The sequence below is a fragment of the Olea europaea genome, unplaced genomic scaffold (genome assembly GCF_002742605.1).
Source record: "Olea europaea var. sylvestris unplaced genomic scaffold, O_europaea_v1 scaffold239, whole genome shotgun sequence".
Taxonomy (NCBI): domain Eukaryota; kingdom Viridiplantae; phylum Streptophyta; class Magnoliopsida; order Lamiales; family Oleaceae; genus Olea; species Olea europaea.
The window spans coordinates 522,641-545,120 of NW_019242055.1; the positions used below are offsets into that span (position 1 = coordinate 522,641).

General features: G+C 33.1%; 1 protein-coding gene across 1 annotated transcript; it reads right to left on the reverse strand.

Annotated features, from left to right (window-relative positions):
- Window positions 1–18,876: 18,876 nt before the first annotated feature.
- On the reverse strand, window positions 18,877–22,459 carry LOC111381882. The gene is made up of 2 exons (XM_023005728.1): window positions 21,540–22,459; window positions 18,877–19,176 (listed from the first exon to the last, which is right to left on the reverse strand). The coding sequence occupies exons 1-2, from the start codon at window positions 22,362–22,364 to the stop codon at window positions 19,045–19,047; spliced, it is 957 nt and encodes a 318-aa protein (XP_022861496.1). The 5' UTR covers window positions 22,365–22,459; the 3' UTR covers window positions 18,877–19,044.
- Window positions 22,460–22,480: the final 21 nt, after the last annotated feature.

Here is a 22,480-nt window from a genome sequence, read left to right on the forward strand (position 1 = left end):
TTACTCCCTCCATCTCATTTATATAGGTTGACTTTCCTTATTTTATTATTCTAATTATATAGTCATTCTTCTTTATTATGAAAAAAAAAGTTTTATCTTGTATGTATACTAATATACATTTAATTAATTTATCTAGTTATAATCAATTTTTCACACTTAATTTTGAAATTTTGTAAATGTAGAGTTACATACTTCTTGAAAATTAAATCATTCAACTTATTTACTACTACTCACAATAATTTACTACTAATTGTTGATAATTAAATAAGGGTAAATTAGAAAAGTTTTTAACAAAATTGTTTTTTCAATAACATTAAATGAGATTTATTAATTCATATGAAAAACAAAACAAACTTATATATATAGGAAGGAGGGAGTATAACTGACAATAAATGAAACTTAAATAATAATTAGACTATAATATAACAACTAACTCTATATAATGAAAAGATTTAATTAGGGATGTAAACAGGCATTGTGCGAATTGCGAGCCGACTCGCAACTCACACATAATCCGTGCAAAAAGTGGCTTTGGCTTTCTAGCTCAAACAAGCCGAGCCAAAGTTCGACAAAAAAATTGAGGCTACCAAGCCGAGCTGACTTGATTTGTTCTTTCAATTCACGAAATTCTAAATTCCTTTTTATGTATATAAATTTTGTACAATTTATATTAATTGTAGATTAAATAAAAGTTATAATCCTCATTTATTTTGGTCTGTGATCGACTACAATCAACATTTGAATTCCGTACAATTTTTGAGATAAATGAATTTAAATATTACATAATTAAGTCAACAAAATAATTTTAAAAATTACAATATCATATCCTATCCTAGATATTTAAGCAAAGAAGTTGAAGCCCTTGTTTGAGCCTCATTCTTTGGAGAAAATACATATTTAAACAGTGTTATAACATCGTTTCAGTTACATATATTTTAATAAAATAATATTATATGCAAATTCAAAATTTTTTGTTATTTTGTAACTATACATTTCCATCAATACACTACTCAAAATGCATTTTTTTGTGAAAAGAATGGGCTCAAACAAGGGCCAAAATTAAAGTTGAAAAATAGAATATTGTACGTTGAATATTGTTGAATTAAATTGATATTAAATCCAAAATTTTACCTTTTTATTTATAGCCAAAAAATAGCTCTTTTTACAAAATTTAAAATTCAAGCAGCTATAGCTATCAAAGTTAGGCAGCTATAGCTAATTGCTGCGTAAGCAAGTAGCATGGTTCGAGCATGCTACAGACAATTATAGTTGTTGTTGTCAACTTTTTGCAAGAAATCATAGTAGCTACTTGCAAAAAAAAAAGAAAAAAGACATGATCACAAGTTAAAATAGCCCTTGTCACGAGCAAGCTCAATGTCAAGCCATTTGCCTAAAAATAAGGCTAGACTCGACCTTAGCTCCGTGGAAACAATCTACAAATCGAATCGGCTTGGACTTTTTTTAGGTCAAGTCGTGAGTCGCCAAAGCCGACGAAGCGAATTGAAATCAAAGTTGTTCCTGGAGTGCAATTATCTAGAAGACTTATGTGCAAAAAAAAAAATGAAAAAAGAATCATTTGGCAGAGATTTTGCACCTAGGCGACACTTTAACTCGGGGATCATTTTGTATTTTCTTCCAAAATTTGGTGGCTTGACCTGCAATTTTTGAATATTTTAATTGTAAAAGCGGGCAACTAGGAGAAGAATTATGCTCTTTCTCTTTCATTTCCTTTTCTTTCTTTTTCTTGGCTTTGGGATACAACCTAGAGCACAAGGAGGAGCTATAAAAGGATTGGAAAAAAGCTTTGGAGAAGTCAAAACCAAGCTTTAAAAAACAGTTTTATCTATAATCTTATATTTTCTTCGTTATTTTACCAAACTTGTAGTACATTGTTATAAAGATTCTCTTTTTTATCATTTATTAGTCAAAGTTGAATTTGTATTGCACGTTATTCTAAAATACTTTATAAGTTATGTAAAAGAAATATTTGGTACCAATTTGTCAGAGGATTTGATGAGTTTCGGACAAATTGAAAAAAAAAATAGCATGGAAATTTATGAGAAGAAAATTGTACTCGAATTGTATTCTCAAAACTCAATTTTTATGATTCAAATTTTTTGTACTAATGAAATACTATAAATAAGTAATCTTTTTATATTACATTTGATGCATAAAAATTAATTATTAATACATAAATTTAAACACCCATTAAATTTTTTAGATATTTGAATATGAATAAATTCATTTTTAATAACTCTAGATTAATTTAAAATTCATAAACTGAAAATTCATTGAATCTAGGTTAATGTGAAATTAATTAAATGAGAATTAATAGCACAAATTTCATAAATGACAATAAATATGTAGTATTTATTATATATTGAAAAACGAAAAGTAGAGTATTATTAAAATAATTGAATTGTAGAGAGTTAAAATCATCCAAAAAATGATTCTCTCTTGATATGATATTTTAATATATTATAGATATAGCTCTTGTTTGAGTCCCATTTTTCATCAAAATACATTTTTCAACAGTGATTTGATTTCATTTCAACCACTTATTTTTTAATAAAATAATATTACACATAAATCCAAAACTTTTTCTTATTTTTTAATCATACATTCTCCATCAATACACTATTTCTAAATGCATTTTTTGGAAAAAAAAAATGGGGCTTAAACAACCCCTAAACATGGGCTAAATATTTGTGTTGGGATTTATGGTTAAAATTTAACCAAGCCTTAGTTTATTTCAATATTTGCTTTTTTAATATTAAAATGCTTATTTTCATGAGTTTTTACAATTGTTATTATTGCATTTCAATTTATGTGGCTAATGAATGATTGTATTTATCAATTTGTACATCGTTCAAGAGAAGATTGTACATTTTAGATCAAATAGTAGAAGTTCTAGATTTGTGTAAAGGTAGAGATATACCCCTAACCCTAAGTAATTCAATGAGCTATTTTTACAAAAATTTAATGCGGTTGTTTAGTTTTAATCAACATAGAAATATAGTATGTTAAACCAATTAATTATGTTTAATTTCATTCGAGAGAGGTAATTAATTAAAATTGAAAGATTGGATTTTACAAAGTAAATGAGTAATTTTCTTAATTGATTTGTGAATTAATTAATTAGGCGACGGTTAAACGAAACCATGAACCCCCAACCACATTTTTCTTCCAAAATTTCCAAGCATTTATGTTTTCTTATTTTGTAGATTTTTAGCCGATTTTTTTTTATTTTTCAAAATCAAAATTTATCTTGTGTTTGTTTTTATTATTAAAATCAAATTAATTAAAGTTATGTAATTGAAAGCAAACATTTCTTGGGGGATCGAAAAATTCGGATTCAAAAAGTCCACTTTATTACTTGAACGCGACCTGTGCACTTGCAATTTGCACTTGCATAACGAATAAGTTTTTGGCTCTATTGCGAGGAATGATTTTACTTTGATTATCACTTTAGTTAATTTTAGTTTTAACAATTTTTTTTTTTCATTTTTGGTTGCTTTTATTTTTAAGATCTTTTAGCTAACCCCTATAGTTTTTATCTATCTTATGTTTGTATTATCTTCTTGTATTTTTCAGATATTTGAATGATTCTAAATTGGTCAAATAATGAAACCTTTGCAATGAATAATCTCTACTTGGATTATGAAGATATGCTTGGCGGATATCCAATTTGTGAAAATTGTTATGCAATTCATTGCACTGGGCCATGCTTGTTTTTGTACACTGATTTACGCACGTCAAAACTTCTTAGGTTTAGAAAATATTTAAAGTGTTGAAAACAAGCAATTGACATAAATGATGAAGAGTACGTGCTCGCGGGAGATTTTGTACCTTACAATTGGGAAGATGACATCAAACTTGTGGGATTTGGTCCTCCTCAATTGAATGAGACAATACTTGCAAAGTATTTCAAAAAACTTGCTTTGTTGAATGAAAGCGATATACTTATAGGAGGCTTTATGTATTGGGAAGTATTTCAACAATGGGGTACAATTCACTTGAAGAAGTTGATGTGATTAACTTCTCATTGCCCGTGGATCTAGATTGCAAATCAATCATTCAATCCAAAGAGATAACAACGATTATAGAAGAGCTTAAAGTAATGACAACTCAACCTCAAAAGAATTGAACGAAGATATAAGAATCAAAGAAGATGAAATCAACGTACATTCTTTTGACTTTATTGATTGTAAAAAAATGATTTTGTGATTAAGCCCAACGACGAGGTAGAAATCTACATAGTTGAAGTTGAGTTAGATAGAATGGATAAGTCCTATTATGTTGAAAAGGGCAAGGTAGAGGTGTGGAGATCAAATGAGAAGTGGAGCAAAGTCAAAAGAAGAAAAATTGGCAAGATATCTAAAGCTTTCTTTAGATGCTTGTGATTCAATTGCCAAAATCAAGCTAAAGACTTTAAAAAGCACTTGTTGGGAGGCAACCAATTTTTTTAACTTTTAAGATTTTTATTTATTTTTATGTATTTTCATACTTTTATTTAATTAGCTATCTTTTTTTTGTAGTTAATTTTTGAAATCCCTCATATCTATGGTTCCTAACAAATTTTAGGGTAAATTGTGTACAAGAAGGTCATCTACCCAAATTCTTCAAAAGCATCATATATCCAAGTAGAGCATCGGTTCCTCCTCACAAATATTTAATTACGGAAGTCTCGTTAACCCCCTCCCCTCTTTTAATTTGTTCTTTACACATTTTGGACAATGTGTGATTTAAGTTTAAGGGTGATTGTGCTTATTTTGTTGTAATTGTGTTAATATGTTAGATAGCCTTGCCAACTTACAATTGCTTGATGTTTAAAATTATTATTGATTCATGAAATATGACCAAATATACCATTTGTGCCTAAAATTTCTCAAAAATTTCGCTTGCCCATGTGAGATCCCAAGTTACTTTGAGCACAATGATCATGATTAATTGTTATCTATATATGGAAATTTTTGATTGATAAAGAAGGTTTTGAATTGGTAGAACTAGATTGTGAGTTGCTTGAAAATTTATATCAACCTATATCCACTTCCCTTTCACTTAACCATATTGTGAGATAAGTTTGAAGGCAGTCGACCCAATGAAGGATATCATCTAGAAGTGTGTTGATTCCATGCATGTTGAAAAAAATGTGTAGAGTATCTTTTACTAACAAATATAAGTTAGGTAATGACCATATGTTAGATATCAAAGCCCCATGTGTTAAGTTGTGCTTAAAAGAATGATATTGCACTTGTTGAATATTAGGCCTCACTTTATAGTCTTTTTTACTCGAGTTATTAAGTCTGATGGGATATTTCAAAACCCGGCATCCTTTTGTCTAAAAAATTAGAGAGTTATCGACCTAAAACTCGCTTCATAAGTCAAGAATAAAGCTTAATGGAGTGAAGTAAAATATGATATTTAATTGGAAAGGGAAAAAAATTGCTATTTGTGCAATTGTATTTGATATTTGGACTCAGATAACTATTGGTTCGAATTACTTAGTATAAATTTAAATGTTGAAGCACTCATTAGCAAAGAATCATCATGTGACTAGACTTTAAAATTGCTGGTTAGGCCCAACCAAACAAGTGCGGGAAAAGAAATGAATGATTTGAGAGCAACCTTTAGATTTATACTCGGGGAAATAAAATGAATATCTATTTGAGTATGTGAATTTCATGAGTAGAAAATGAAATATTTGGCCACAAAGGGTTGGGTTGGAGATAATTTAAAAAAAATTCCATCTTAATGACTGTTTTCTAATTTAGATGATGATTGAAAGTAACTATGTACACACACACCAATTGAAAATTGGATAAGTTTTAAGTTATTTTTTCTAGGGTTATTTGGAGCATATTTATAAATTGGTTATACAATTTACACTCTTCAATATTTTCGGCAAGCTATCAATGTGTTGATCATGCCATGTTTGCTTGATTACATTATAGATAATCTTACATGAGACAAGCAAAAACTTAAGTTTGGGGATATTTGATAAATTTGTTTTTGCATACTTATTTAATACCTAAATATGCTTATTATTGACGAAAAGAGCGAATATCAACTCACAATTGGTAATTTTGGCTTTTCTAGGTCATAAAATCCCAAATGAAAAGAGAACAAGGTAAAAGGAGTGAAAATGGACAAAAAGCGTAATATTTGTGAAATTCAAGACCAAAGTGAACATGTTAGAAAGTTGGAAGACCTGAGATGCTTTTATGGAAGGCGTAACTGAATGAAAAGTCAAAATTTGAGGATCAAATTGTACGAGTTCAAAGTTGAGGGACCTGAGGGACCAAGTATGCAACTATCTAGAGGACTTGTGTGCGAAAAGATTAAGAAAACAAAAAAAAAAATGGAAAAAAAAAACATTTGGCAGAGATCCACGCCTAGTCATCACTTTAATTATGGGAACATTTTGTACTTTCTTCCAAAACTTAAGGACTTGAGCTACAATTCTGAATATGTTTTTAATTGTAAAAATCGGCACCTTGGAGAAGAATTCTGCTAGTACTTTTTCATTTCTTTCTCTTCTCTTTCTTTCCATTTTTCTTGATATTTTGGAAATATAACCTAGAGCACAAGTAGGAGCTACAAAAGGATTTGAAAAAGTTTTGGAAAAAGACAAGACCAATCTTAAAAAAAAGGGTTTTATATATAATATTGTATTTCCTACATTATTTTGCCAAGCTTGTAATGTATTGTCATAAAGATTCTCCTTTTTATCATTTACATAATATGGGCTAAATATTTGTGTTGTGATTTATGGTTGAAATTTAACCTAGCCTTAATTTATTTCAATATTTGCTTTTTAATATTAAAAGGTGTTATGTGAAATATTATTTCGATTTAAACCCACCACAAGTGTATGATTCGTTAACAAATAATATAATGGAATGTTGAGTTCCAAATATCGTCATACATAGATTGAGTTAGATCAATTTTACTTATCCATATCTTCATCAAAACAAGAAATTAGTACTGTTTTGTGATGGAAATTGTAGCTAAACTAAATTACAAATTCAGTTATGAATGACTTAAATGAACTAAATTGAAAGTTGAATGACTTAAATGAACTAAATGCAAAGTTATGTTTGGATGCAAATCGATGAACTAATAAATGAGAAATACACTAAAATCGTGAATCCCCATGCAATGATCTTTTTAACCCTAGTTCTACAATTTGACAACACATGTTGAAGGATCAATGTTCCTATTTTATTCAACAATCTCTCTCGAGTAATGTTGAACCTATACTCATAGATGACTCAATTATATCTCTATGATGAATGTGAATATACAAGAATACATGAGTTTTTGTGAACACTTAAAGATTCACGCAGGGCATAGCGATATATTTCTATCCCCTGTCGGATCCTACGATAATTTATACACTGTCGAACATATTTTCCTTCTCTCAAATACATGAAATACGTCACCAGATTTATATAATCACGTGCACAATAATTGTGGAAAAGATAATTGCATATAAATCATTCAAACTCAAAAAACGCGTTTTATTGTCAAGAATGCAAAATTAGAAATCAAAAGATTACATGGTTCATCGTTCTCTTATTACAAAAATATCTAGCCTAACGTGGAGAAAAGAAGAAAACACAAAGAAATATGAAGAAACGACATCACCAATTTAATGTTCTAATTGAATTTTCGTTAATCCCATTGATCTTTGTATTTCTCATCATGTTTTTGGCCCAAAATCTCCTTTCAAAATACGTTGTAATGTGTTATAATGTATGCATCTTTTGATTTGACAGCTCTAGGGTTTTTAAATAGGTCCCCCGCATTGTTTCCATAAGAAGTTGAAGTAAACAAGGAAACTAGAAATCCAGCACTGGAGTTGTATCATGCGACCACATGGTTGTAAACAATGTGATCGCATGGTTCACAAGGTTTTGCCTCTAGATTCTCTGAACTTGGATATCGGATACCATGCGACGGCATAGTAGAGCAAACTTACAATTGCTATATTCAAACACTTTTATCAACAATTTGCCATATTTTGTATGCAAAATAAGTGTGTAAAAACGCACTTATCAAACATCCCAAACTTGAACTATTGTTTGTCCTCAAACAAAATTATAACTAAACTCCACACAAAGCATGGCTTGATAACCTACCGTGGTCCAAGATTAGAACTCAGTAATCAACACAATAAATAATTTCAATAGTACAAAAATAAAATCAACCTTCACCTCTTAAATGCATAACTCGACGTGTGTGTGTGTGTGTGAACTCATGTCGACATATCAAGCTCATGAATGGTTTAACTCCCGACTCGCGATGGTCAAATATATCATTTCTTTGCTCGAGAGATACATATCCTGCAAACTTATTCTTTTCACTCAATTGTCTCAAAATGTATTCTAAAGTTGGGAGAGTTTAGATAACTCCAATCCTTACCCTCTCTTAGTTTCGATAAATCTTACTATTACAAGTTCACACTTCAACAAGTAGAGGCTCTTCTATTTTGATTGCTTCAATTTTTCAGACTAAACTAAGCTACTTTCCTCATATCAAAGGCGTAGCTCTATCAACCAAATGTCTAAGGGCTTACTTAATATCATTGTGTCTTTACTTGTTTTCAATTTTTTTTATTACAATCTTCAAAATTGCTTTCTATATAACTCCCGTAGTGAGTTTTAGGTCGATAACTTACAAGCCAGTTGACTTTAGGGTACCAAGTTTTAAATCCTTGCAGACTTATTCACTTGAGTTAAAAAGGCTCAACAAGATTACTTTTTTTTTTTTATTAATTTCTCTCTTTCTTGATTTCTATATGACCCATGGAAAGAGTGTTAGATCGATGATTCCCAAGCTAGTTGGCTTTAGGACATCGAATTTCAAAATACCCTTACAGGCTCAAATGCTTGAGTCATAAAAGCTTTACGAAAGGTATTATTCCCGATTAATATTATTTCTTTTCTCTAGACATTTAGTCTTCAAAACCAACCCTCAACTTAAGATTTTCACCTAATTCTCATCTCATTGGTTTTAGGTAATCCATATAGCCTAATTTCATACACGAAACCCCTACTTATCTCAATGTTTTCCTGTAATTGCTCAACCATATCCAAATTACTCTAAAAATGGATTATGGATCAGTAGAATAGTGTTTTCTGGTTTATCATACTCTGCTCAAGAACCCAATAGCTTAACCCGTAGAGCATGAATGTCGTGCACAAAGAATGTCAAATTTTACATAAACAAGTATGAGTTAATCTAATCATGCATCATATCCACAGTTTCTAATGTATACCTATTCCAATAATTAACATCATCGTCGGCAAGGTTATCAAACTCACACAAGCACACAAAGTCATAAACAAGATTTTTTTTTTGCGCACGATAATCATACAGAACGCAGTGAATTAAAATTAGACACAATTAGTGATTAATAGCAGTGGTACAGTGAAAATTATGCCACCCCAAACTTATACATAACACTGTCATCAATGTTGAAATCAAGTAAAAGTTAAGAACAGGCATAATGAAAGAACAATAGTAAAATAAAAGTTCAAAAGTGGGATAACAAATACTCCCTTGATCAATACAAAGGTGATGGTGGCAAACTAAGACTTGAGGTGCCATCTTTTTGTTGTGGAGGCAATCTGTCTAAAATTTGTCTCGTTAACTCTGATTACTGGGATAGTTCGCCCTAGAGACCTCGAATCACAATAATCTGCTCTCTAAATTCTTTCTCAATGCTGCCTAGATGATCCAATGCCTCATTAGCCCGCATTTGTATCCTGTCTACTCGACCCACATAGATGCTCAACCGTCCATTTAGTGTCTCTATTTCCCTCCTAGAGACTCCCTACTAGCATTAGATGTGAAGTTTCGGGTGGTTAGCATGTCACTCTACACCTACTGTATGACAGTACTCATTGCCCCGATGGCCTATTGAAGACTCTAAATGCCCCGGCTGGAATTGGTTATGGTAGCAAACATTTATCTCAACAGTTGTGTATCAACATCAACATGTGGTAGCAGAGCTTACAACATCTCAACTTCATCGGTCACGTGCCCTGGTTTAGCTGACTGCTGCCTACGATGCTCTCTCTCCATATTCTTTATATTTTTGTCCTTGGCTCTATCTTGAGAGTGGTACGCTTCATGAAGGGACTGGGTCGCTCTGGAGCTTTCCTAGATGGGATGGTAATGCCTGCACTCTTGCAAATGTCGCTGATCAAACTCGGGGATATCACTGAGTAGCGATGGTCTTCCTATATACCAAGTGCATGAATTTGCTCGTAGATAAATGTGGCTAGATCAATTTTCTGACCTTGAACTAAATGATAGATAAAACCTGCAACGGGTTCGTTGAATATAGTTCGGTGTGTTGTAGGCTTTATGTTGTGGTAGATGAATAGTAACAAAATGGCTATGGACAACATGAATTCAATTTGATGCCACTCAACAGTTGGTAATGGCCATGCATTCTCATGACCAAGCAACACTTCGACTGCTTTGTTCCAATGAAAATCACTTGGGATTGGGACCACATTGTCCTATGACAGGTGGTAGTAGTCATGTATGACCACGGGCGAGAACATGATCTACTTGCCCTGTACCCATGTCTGATGCAAATGCTCTAGTCCCGAGGTGTCTATCTCATTGTTAAATTTTGCATAAAAATCTCAGACTAGACCTTCATATACAGGATGTGGTCTCTTCACCATTCTTTCTTAGCCACAGTTCTAAATCAACATTATTAGCTCAAATCCAGGAAAATCATCAAGTTTGACCGGCCTCTCACCTAGTAAAGCCCACTAACTAATGATATCAGAGTACCGGGACGTAGTTTCAGGATTTAGGAACCTCATTATACTCCCTTTGGGCTCCTTAGTACGTGCAGTACCTGATATGGAACCAACCTTCTCCTACCTTTTTGAGGTTCTCTTTGGCTGCATCCTGCAAAAAGTGCAAAATAACGAACATTAGCCCTCATATTATAAATTGATGGAGTAGAAGGCATGAAAGATGTAATGTAATGCACAAATCCCCCAACATTGCTTCAAGATGCATGTACACAGTGCTCACGTTTAATTCAATTAAGTAAAGAGACCAATTGAAATTACAATGCCATGCTCCATGAATCGTGTGCGAAAATAGGCTATTATCCAAAGTTGTGACTCACACACTCGAACTTATCTCAAACCATGCAAAATTTTCAAATTAACCCATGTTGAACCAAGGACTTTCGTCTTCAAGCATCGTCGAGAAAAATCGAAATTTTCCCAAGCGATCTCTAAGCATATGAAAGCTTTCATACTAATCTAGCACATATTCAAAATTGAGGTCATTTGGATTTCATTTGGGTTATCAAAACGAGGAGCAAAAGAGGTGCCGTGATGTGACGTGAGCCTAGCCATGTTGTGCCTATGTGTGTCAACTCAGGCCATGGTGTTTTCCAACTCCATTTTCAATGAAATTCATGCAAATCAAGTAATTCAACACATGTCAACAATGTCAAATGTAAGAGTTGCAAAAATTCAAAAAAATCGTCACTTAGCCATTTCTTCAAACACATTGAATGCATTAGATGGAAGTCCTAAAATTTGAATGAATTGGTAAGTAGAATCTAGCCACAAGTTTCACAACACAACCACATCCATAGATCCCATCATCTACCTATGCTCATTCTCCTCATCATGCATATAGAATTCAAACATATATCTCGACCCAACACGTGGAGAGAAGAGAAAGAAAGAAAGCTTATAACTCTGAGATGGGTAAGTAAGTCGACCAAATTATACCACAATTGATTGATAGTTTCTTGTGTGAAAGATGGATTGTGCATAGTAAAATGGGGGAAATTTTGCCCTAGTATTCGTGAAGTGAGGTGTTATGAGTGCGAGCCATGTTTTAAAACACGGGATTAATTATTTGCAATACTTTATGTGACTACATATAGTATTTCGATGGGGGTCGCATAGAGCATTTTATCAGGGCCAGTGGAGCCCTTGATGCTCTATATACAACCGCGACCCTGGTAGTTCTATGTGGTTGCATAGACTACCAGAAGGCCGACTTTTGCCTGCTTTCATTATTTTCCAACTTTGATCATCCATATGCCCAAGGATTTGATTTTCATACCTAACAAGTTCAATTGAGTGTGAGAAGTGTATGTAACATGAAAAAAATTGTAAAATGCACTCGACTCTTCAAAAACTCATTTTTGGCCAACTTTCCCTAAAATTTCAATTTTTCTCTTTGTGACTCAACCCGGCCTTTCACCACCTCCCAAACTTGTCAAGATACATTTTAAACCATATAAGGTGCGTGTAGACCATGAACTCAGTTTCAAAACCACTTTTAAACTTTAAAGCACACGTCGATCTTAAAAAGCATAGAATGCGTGATTTTAACACCTAACCTCCAAACATGATTTCAATACCTCATAAGCTGTGCACAACACCTTTGGAACTCGTGTGGACCATGCATCTACTCTTTGTGACCTACATGGATAAATGATAACCTAAAACTACCAAAAATGATCAAAAACATAGAAAATTCCTAAACTAATGCATAAAGCAGGATAAATAAAAGAGTAGAAATATTGGCTTGCCTCTCAACTAGTGCTAGTTTAGATCGAGAAAAATCGAAATTTTCCCAAGCGATCTCTAAGCATATGAAAGCTTTCATACTAATCAAGCACATATTCAAAATTGAGGTCATTTGGATTTCATTTGGGTTATCAAAACGAGGAGCAAAAGAGGTGCCGTGATGTGACGTGAGCCTAGCCATGTTGTGCCTATGTGTGTCAACTCAGGCCATGGTGTTTTCCAACTCCATTTTCAATGAAATTCATGCAAATCAAGTAATTCAACACATGTCAACAATGTCAAATGTAAGAGTTGCAAAAATTCAAAAAAATCGTCACTTAGCCATTTCTTCAAACACATTGAATGCATTAGATGGAAGTCCTAAAATTTGAATGAATTGGTAAGTAGAATCTAGCCACAAGTTTCACAACACAACCACATCCATAGATCCCATCATCTACCTATGCTCATTCTCCTCATCATGCATATAGAATTCAAACATATATCTCGACCCAACACGTGGAGAGAAGAGAAAGAAAGAAAGCTTATAACTCTGAGATGGGTAAGTAAGTCGACCAAATTATACCACAATTGATTGATAGTTTCTTGTGTGAAAGATGGATTGTGCATAGTAAAATGGGGGAAATTTTGCCCTAGTATTCGTGAAGTGAGGTGTTATGAGTGCGAGCCATGTTTTAAAACACGGGATTAATTATTTGCAATACTTTATGTGACTACATATAGTATTTCGATGGGGGTCGCATAGAGCATTTTATCAGGGCCAGTGGAGCCCTTGATGCTCTATATACAACCGCGACCCTGGTAGTTCTATGTGGTTGCATAGACTACCAGAAGGCCGACTTTTGCCTGCTTTCATTATTTTCCAACTTTGATCATCCATATGCCCAAGGCTTTGATTTTCATACCTAACAAGTTCAATTGAGTGTGAGAAGCGTATGTAACATGAAAAAAATTGTAAAATGCACTCGACTCTTCAAAAACTCATTTTTGGCCAACTTTCCCTAAAATTTCAATTTTTCTCTTTGTGACTCAACCCGGCCTTTCACCACCTCCCAAACTTGTCAAGATACATTTTAAACCATATAAGGTGCGTGTAGACCATGAACTCAGTTTCAAAACCACTTTTAAACTTTAAAGCACACGTCGATCTTAAAAAGCATGGAATGCGTGATTTTAACACCTAACCTCCCAAACATGATTTCAATACCTCATAAGCTGTGCACAACACCTTTGGAACTCGTGTGGACCATGCATCTACTCTTTGTGACCTACATGGATAAATGATAACCTAAAACTACCAAAAATGATCAAAAACATAGAAAATTCCTAAACTAATGCATAAAGCAGGATAAATAAAAGAGTAGAAATATTGGCTTGCCTCTCAACTAGTGCTAGTTTAGAGTCGATAGCTTGACTATATCGTGTTTGCTTTATTATGGTGTTTTTAGGTGAATGGTGGACTTTTCCTTGGAGAATTCACAACTCCAATAGTGCTTAAACAACTGACTATTAACTGTAAATATCTCCTTGCTTTCATGGTTGATCTCCTCAAACCCATATGGAAGTACATTGGTAACTGTGTATTGACCCAACCACCTTAATCTCAATTTTCCCTGGAAGAGTGTTCGTGTGAAACCCGCAAGCATACGGGATCATTGACAAGTAATAAATTTAATAAGTTGAGAGTATCGTCTCATAGGAAATAAAATTTAATTGAGTGTACTAGTACTTAATTAGATTCAAAGTGATCAAACAAAATTGATTTTTGATTTTTAAATATTCTAATTTAATCTATGAAAACGAGTAAAATGAGACTTTAATAAGTATATGAAAAGACTGTATTGGATTATGAATCCATCTATTATTATCTATTTCAATTCTTGACTACGTACCTAATTTCTTTCATACATTCTTGACACTCGATAATTTTATTGTAATTAATTTTCTTTTTCAAGATATTAAATCTATCTTAATAACGACTCGAATATTTTCCTAGTCTGAATTTAAATGAATAGAATGCATTCAATTTCACAGTTATCTCTATGATTGTACACGTGATAAATATTATTCCTAATATTTATTGCACATGTGTTAATCAATTAGTGTTCTAGACCAATTGTGACCTTTCCAACACTACAACGAGAAACTATATATTTAATTAATGATCAAGCAATCAAATATTAAAACTGAGCATGCAAGATTAATCAACAATTGCAAGAATTTAACTAAGCTACTTGTTTTGAATTAAAAATAAATAATAACGGATTTTATCTCCATCCAATACATGAGAGAAATTAGCCTAGCATAATATTGAAATCAAATGCATAAATGTAGAACGATATCACCAAAAATTGATGGAACGTGAATAAATCCAATAGCGTGTGCCGTCAAAATTGCCGCCCCATTGTTTTTATAATTCTACCCAATTGGCAGCCTTTTTTATGGTTTTGTCTCTTAATTTTCCCAACAGATTCTCTGCCTTTTTCTTTCCAAATCGCCGCCCAATGTAGTTTATATTGTCTCTAGCAGCCGACGATGAATGCGTATCTATTCCATTCTTCTCTCCCAAATAAGCACATAAGCTGCCCAACTATTCTTTACTTACCAAAGAACTCCGACAAAATCCCCCAGCCGCAATTGTTGTTTATATGTATGTGTGTCAAAATCAACCACCAACCTTCTCCCTTAATTGCAACCGACAGTTCCACACATAAGATTAATTAAAGAACATGTATATCTGAAAAGCAGGTGCATGAAATAAAAGATACACCACATGCCTTGATTAAGCCCCCAAACTTTCGATTTAAAGGATTAGACCTTTGATAATGGTTGATTCTTGGGGGTTGAAGAAGTAAAAATAAGTAAAATCCCCATTTATTGTATGTTGAACTGCAATTACTAAACTCTAACCAAACTTGAACTGTGTAAGAAATTAGTATTGAAAATCAACTTTGACTTTTAAGGTCAGGAATTGAATCAACTTAATAATGTACTGCGTTGCACTTATCTCTTACCATTTTGCATTAAGTATTTGAGAATTCAGCTTTTGCATTAAAGTTTTGATGTGGTTTATAATTGAAGGCAAACTATCTAACTAAATTGTTTGTGTTTTATTTTCTTAAATTTGTTTGTTTAAGTGTCAATTAGTTAGTTGTTTTTTGTTTAGTGTTTGCTCAAGGACTAGTAAAGCATTAAGTTTGGGGAGGGTATTTGATTAGTGTATTTCATTCATACTTTAGACATCGTTTACGTTTGATATTTAGCTAATCCCTATGAGTTTTAGAGTATTTTAATGTGTGTTTTGATGTTGTAATATATGTTGATGAAATTGAAGGAAATAAGCAAAAGTTGGCAAAATTGAAAAATTGGCTAAATTATAAGAGAATCAGAGTTTTGGGGACTAAAGTGAAAATACTCAAAGATTATGTCGAACCTCACAATGAAAATTTGAGAGTACTAGGAGTCAATTTGATTAAAAAAAGTCAAAGAAATGAAATATAGTCAGAGTATAATTATATATCAATTTCCAATAGAAAAAGTTATGCTCAGGAATTTTATTCTCATATTGAGACCCATTTTCGACCTAGAAAATATTCGAATTGGATAATATCTAAAACAAAGTTGTAGCTTTTTGAGTTAGATTTTCAATGCATCTTGAATCGTATCAATTGGATATTGCAAGTAGAAGTTATGATAAAAATACTGAAAGATGTGCAATGTTATTTTTTGTCCAAAAGTGGGCACCGGAGCACCCAAGACAAATGCTAAAAATCAACAGCATCACAGTGCCGCCGAGTGAGAAAAAAGAATTTTCAATTTTTAGAACTCTTTTCTTGGCCCAATCCAACCTTAACTCTTCCAAAACTTCCAAAATACTATAAATATGAACTTAAAGACCACAATTGGAGGAGAATTCAACCGGGCAAGAATGGGATAAAATTAAAGAAATCAAGAAGGCGGCAAAGGCAACTTAGCGAAGAAAATTGATTCAACCATCCAAAAAATAGTTTTATCTTTCTTCTCTTAAAGTTATTCTTTATAAATTATGTAGATTTCATGGCTTTTATCATGAACTAAACTATTCTTCTAAGGTTTAATTAGCCAAAACTTGAGAGTATGATTTGAATTTATTTTAATTATTTCTATGAAACTTTCCATCCTATTTATTTGTGTTATTATTTTTAATGCTTTCAGTTAATTGGTCACTAACTAAATGAGTAGATGCTAGTTAATTTTGACATTCGAGATAGGAAAATTTAGGCGCGATCATAAGATTAACATAACGTAAATTTTATGGGTTTCAAGAAAAATTGTAGATTTTATGGAGTTTACTCCATAAAAGAATCATGAACTTGATAAATTCTTAATTTTAATTCGGAATAGAGATATGGAATTGGTTCTAATTATGGCTCCCCCTCTGCCTTTTTGGAGCGAAGGGGAGCATCATGGTCACCTACTCCTGAGTGGAGGAATTAATTTCTAGGATCAATTTTTACCCGACACTCGAGAGAGAGGGTATTATTACATTAGGGTTCTTGTTTATAAACATGAAAAATTGATTACAGATAACTAGGTTTTTGAAAATTATATTCGATAGTTAAGTGACATCATAATCTTGGGCTTTTCTTATCTTGATTACTCTTCTAACTTTGAATTTATTTGTTGAATTCATCGCCATATTCATCATTAGATTAGTTTAAAAATATTGATTTTATAACTCATTTGTCTAGATAAAATAAAGGTCATATAATTATAGTACTTAGTAGAATTTGAATTACAGTCATTGTGGATTCGACATTTTTAACTCCATTCATATATTACAAAAACTTGACATCGTACACATGCTGTATAAATCACGTTATAGGAAACACTTGACATGCGCGTAGAAGCTAACGGGTACAAATTCATTTTTTGAGGATGATTGTTTGTGTGGTTCGCCATTGTTACCCAGCGAGGTGTAAGAATTGGAACCACGTAGCATGGTGAGGATTCATTAAATTTACTCCGCGTGACCGTAGAAGCTAACGAATACAAATTCATTTTTTGAGAACGATTGTTTGTGTGGTTCACCATTGTCAACCATGGAGGTTTAAGAATTGGTACAAAGTAACACGGTTCATCTGCCAATGATAGGTAAGGTTAAGATGGTGGGGCATTGTTATTTATTTATTTATTTTGAGAAGAACATAATTAACCCCTATTTGGTGAGAATTAAATTCCTATTTTTAGTGAATTTTAATAAAAGTTGAAAAAATGTGTAATTAAAAAATTGTGGGTCTCATAAAATATGTGATTAAAATTAATTATTTACTTTGACTTAAATTAAAATTTGAATTATAATTTCTACCATAAGCTCAATGTATTCGTACAAAAGTTGCATAAAGATCAAAGAATTGGTTCCATTGAACTTGTGTTTTCCAGTTTTGGAATTTTATGGCTTATTAATGAGCTGACGTTTGATTTCCTTTTGAGTTACAAAAAAGCCACAAGGCCAATGGCGCCCCTATTTTTAAGCCTGATTCGTTTGAGTTATATGTATAATTATTGAGAATGCGACTCGATCAGAGTTTGGCCATACTTTAAAATACTTGAATGATACTTTTAAGCAATATTTTTATATCCAAACATTTCAATAAATAGGGGTTTTTTCATAAGTAAAAATTTATTTATTTTGAATATAAATATCACCATACTTCTTCAAAGAAATAAAATATTCTTTAAAAATAATCTCCTGGAAATGTTCTTACGTGGTTTGCAATTAAATCGTGATGCATTTTAGTCACTTGACAATGTGGGATTAACCACAGTGACACCAAGACTAGTGCTAGATAAAACAATATTCACTAGGAATCTTACAGAAAAGACAGATTGTCCAGTGACCATAAAACATTTCATTGTCCTGATTCTCAAGCAATGAGGGCAAATCGAGTATTATTCAGTATTATCCAATCATCGATAACAAACATTGTCATACGGGTTTCTCTTGTATTCCAACAAGTTCGCTTGTTGAGTATATTACAACCCAAATCCTGACCATGGCAACCATTCGAAGCTTAATAACTCCTACTCAAAATGAGGATAGAATTCTTTAAACGAGGGCAAATCTAGTATTATTCAGTATTATCCAATCATCGATAACAAACATTGTCATACGGGTTTCTAAACTTGTATTACAACAAGTTCGCTTGTTGAGTATATTACAACCCAAATCCCGACCATGGCAACCATTCGAAGCTTAATAATTCCTACTCAAAATGAGGATAAATATTAGGAACACAAAAGATTAAAATAGAAAAGAGTTTCCACATATTAAAAACAGAGTTTTGAAGGTACACTGAACAAAGAAGCTGATAAACAGTATATGCAAATGAAAATTTGAAAACCACACACCATCTTAGGCTTGATAATAACATGCAGCAACCTATTTCCGAAATTACAAGTATAATATGCTTTATCTTAAGCTCATCGCAGGCCAGGGTGTAACCCCAACAGCAGGCAGTGTAGGCCGAATCACAGGGACCCGCTTTACAACTGAGAATGCATCATTTAGACGAGCTGCACGGCTCATGAACTGAGACACCTTCTGCAAGACAACAACATCATGAACTGAAACAGTATGGCTACATATTTATGAACAATAATAGGAGCACACCTACATAGGTGAGAGAAAAATTTGGGCGAGTGCTTTATTCAGGAAGAAATGAACACACTAGAGTATAAAGAAATTCATAAAGACGTCAAAACTAAAATACGAATAACATCTTATGAATTAAAAACATTCGTCATATACAATGACTCGTTTGACCTTGGTGCTAGTCTATCCAGATTTTCACAAGGACATCAATCTAGTCATTATTCGAGCAACCAGTGTAAAATTAGACAGAGAAGTGCACACAACAGTTCGTAGATGTTAATCTTTCCAGACAAGCAACTGATTTTCCAAAAGCAAAACCAACAGGAAGCCAATTCAAGGTTGCAATAAAAGATATGGGGATTGCCAGATAGATTGTCTAAACAAAACCTGCAATTAATGGTTTCACAGGAAAATTACTTTGTAATGTGATTTATATATTTTTCCAAGCTAATATTAAATATGATGTAACTTGAACACAGAGCATCATCCTAAGACTTGAGGTCTAATCAAATTATGGATAAACAAGTATCAACTTGACACAAGTCATTGTTTAAAGCAAAAAATAACATTTCGAAATCCAATTATCAAAAATTCCGGTGAACGAATAAGATTGCAATAAAAAAATAAAAAATAAAAAATAAAAAGAAGAAAGACACAAACATGAAGAAAGCAAGTAGAGAGCACAAACATATTTATAAGATCAATGATTAATATGTGCCAAAGAAGATGCAGAAAACTGAAAAAATAGTACCAATAAGTATCACTTCAGTTTCCAAATCACTCCATCCCAAAACAGAAAGCAATCAGTTAAGAACCCTCAGCTGCTGCTACAAGTCACTCCTTACCCACAAAATAATTACAGCCTAGTTCAATCATCTACCATGAAACTATAGTTAGGAAATAAACATAGTCCCACCCACCACCCAAGTCCATCAATTTAGACAAAATAGAAACAAACATCTGTCCTCAATTCATTACAATACAATACTAACCTGGGACGATCCAGCAGTACACTATTTTTAATAGCAAGCACATTTCACACTTATAATAAAACTTAGCGGTAAAACTGCTCCAGCCATGGCTGAGATATCAACTTCTTCTATATTTAATTACAAAATCAAGCACAAAGAACTGTAAGAAAAAGAACAAATTGAACACGAAAAATAATATTTCAGGAAAAGTTCATTCTTGTTTGTTTAGCAGTTGTTCATGAGTAAAATGCAAGTCAAACAAGATCCTTTCAAAGTTAGATGAGGAAATCATTCATGATTTTTGTGCAGCATGTCCAGGTTTGGGGGAAGGAAAAAACAAAACAAACCAAAAGTGCCAAATATCCAAAAATGAGAAGGGGCATTATTCTAGCTTTTATAGGCTCTTACACATGGCAGAAGTCTTCCTATGCATAAGACACAGTGCTACAATGATGCATGTACCTCAAAAACTTTCCCTTGTGTCTTTGGACTAAGTTTTCAGGAGGCTTTGATCGTCAGAATCCCCTGCCTTGTTGACAGTTATGAACTCCAACAAAATTTAAGATTGTTCTAAAGGGTCAAACTTACAATAACTAACCATTCCAGATAAGTGATGTTTACAGTATAAATAAAAATGTCCTCACTATTCACAAAATCAATTTCCTCGACTGACAATCAAATTCTGGAAAACCACAAGGTGATACTCTCAGAATGAAATATACGAGCCTAATAGATCATTAATCAAGCTAAACAAAATTTATATTTTCTTCACAATAAATTCCCATGATCCTTTACCATGAGAACAACACAGTAAACTTTCAGAGTAGACAGCATTTCACTGGCAATTAACTGCATTTTGTTTTAGTCAGGATACCATCTATCAACTATCAATCAACTGTTCATAGAGATGTGATCAAAGACCAAGAATGTTTGGCTTGTGCCATAATGATAATATATTAAATTGTAGCGTCATTCAACATGCCCTCCAGCATGGAAAGAGGGAAATGATAGTTGGACTACACTTTCGCATAGAAATCACAAATAATGTATAAACTGATTAATATCAGGATGTGGGCAACAACGAATTAAAACAATCTATATTTTGACTCCTGCCATTATCAACTCGTCCAAATCTTCTAAAGCTTCCTCAGAAAGACCATCTTTAAGTTAAAGGCTGGCTAAATAAACAATTCTGCAGGAAATATATTTTTAATCTAATCCACTATATAAACACAAAAAATTGCACACAACCTGTTCACAACAATATTTGGAAATCAAACCGTAATAGCATCTAAACAGGAAGATGAAACTTAAGGCTATCCACCAAAAAAGGGCACTGACCTTATCATCCATGGTAACCTTAATCTCCAATCCCCTGTTCTTCTTCTTCATCTTATACAAACTGCGTCCTAAAATCATGAACCCCATCACTGCAGCTGCCACGGAAACAGCCCAAACTGGACTGACTCTAGACACATAGTATTTCAAAATCTCTATTGGCATCTTCCACCACACAATACTCTTTTTTCCAATCTCACCATTTATGTTATCTCCAGTTTCATTGATTCTTTCACTACCGTTTTCAATATTCTCATTTTCATGCTTTTCTTCAAGTGAAACATTCGATCTACCTTGAGAATCCAGGTTTTCTTCAGTACCCACTTCGGAATTCTCCCCCAAGTCATTAAATTTCATTGGATCCACTACAATATCACTAGAATCCGAATAGAACTTCTCCAAATTCTCGGAATATTTTTCTTCTATCTCCACAATTTTATCACTTGCTTCAAAGTCCACCTGTTTTTTCTCGTTTTCAGAAAGACCCATTTCAATTGTGCCCAACAAATCAACAACGTTACGTTCGTTACGTTCATTAGACCGGTCGCTGCTCGAATCCGTCCAGAACTCGCCGGGATCTTTATTTAGGAACCGACTAGGGTTTTCCTCTGACCCGGGTTCAATCCAACTCGGATTATTCGACTCGCCTGAACTTTTATCATCCGATTCATCCACGTATTGGTTCTGAGGGTCCAAGGAGAAATAGTTTTGCTGGATTAAGCCGATTTCTTCGACTGAGCTAACTGAATCGGGCGAGTTGTGAAGATCCGAGTTGGGTTGGAGAAGCTCCCAGTCTTGAAACTCTTCTGTACCCGCTATGACATCCATATTGCATACTTCAATTTCCTTCAGTTTGGGTAATTAATTGAAGGAAAATCGAAAGGAAAGGAACCAGAAATGGAATAAAAAGGAGGGGGGGGGGGGGGGGGGGGGGGCGGGAGAAA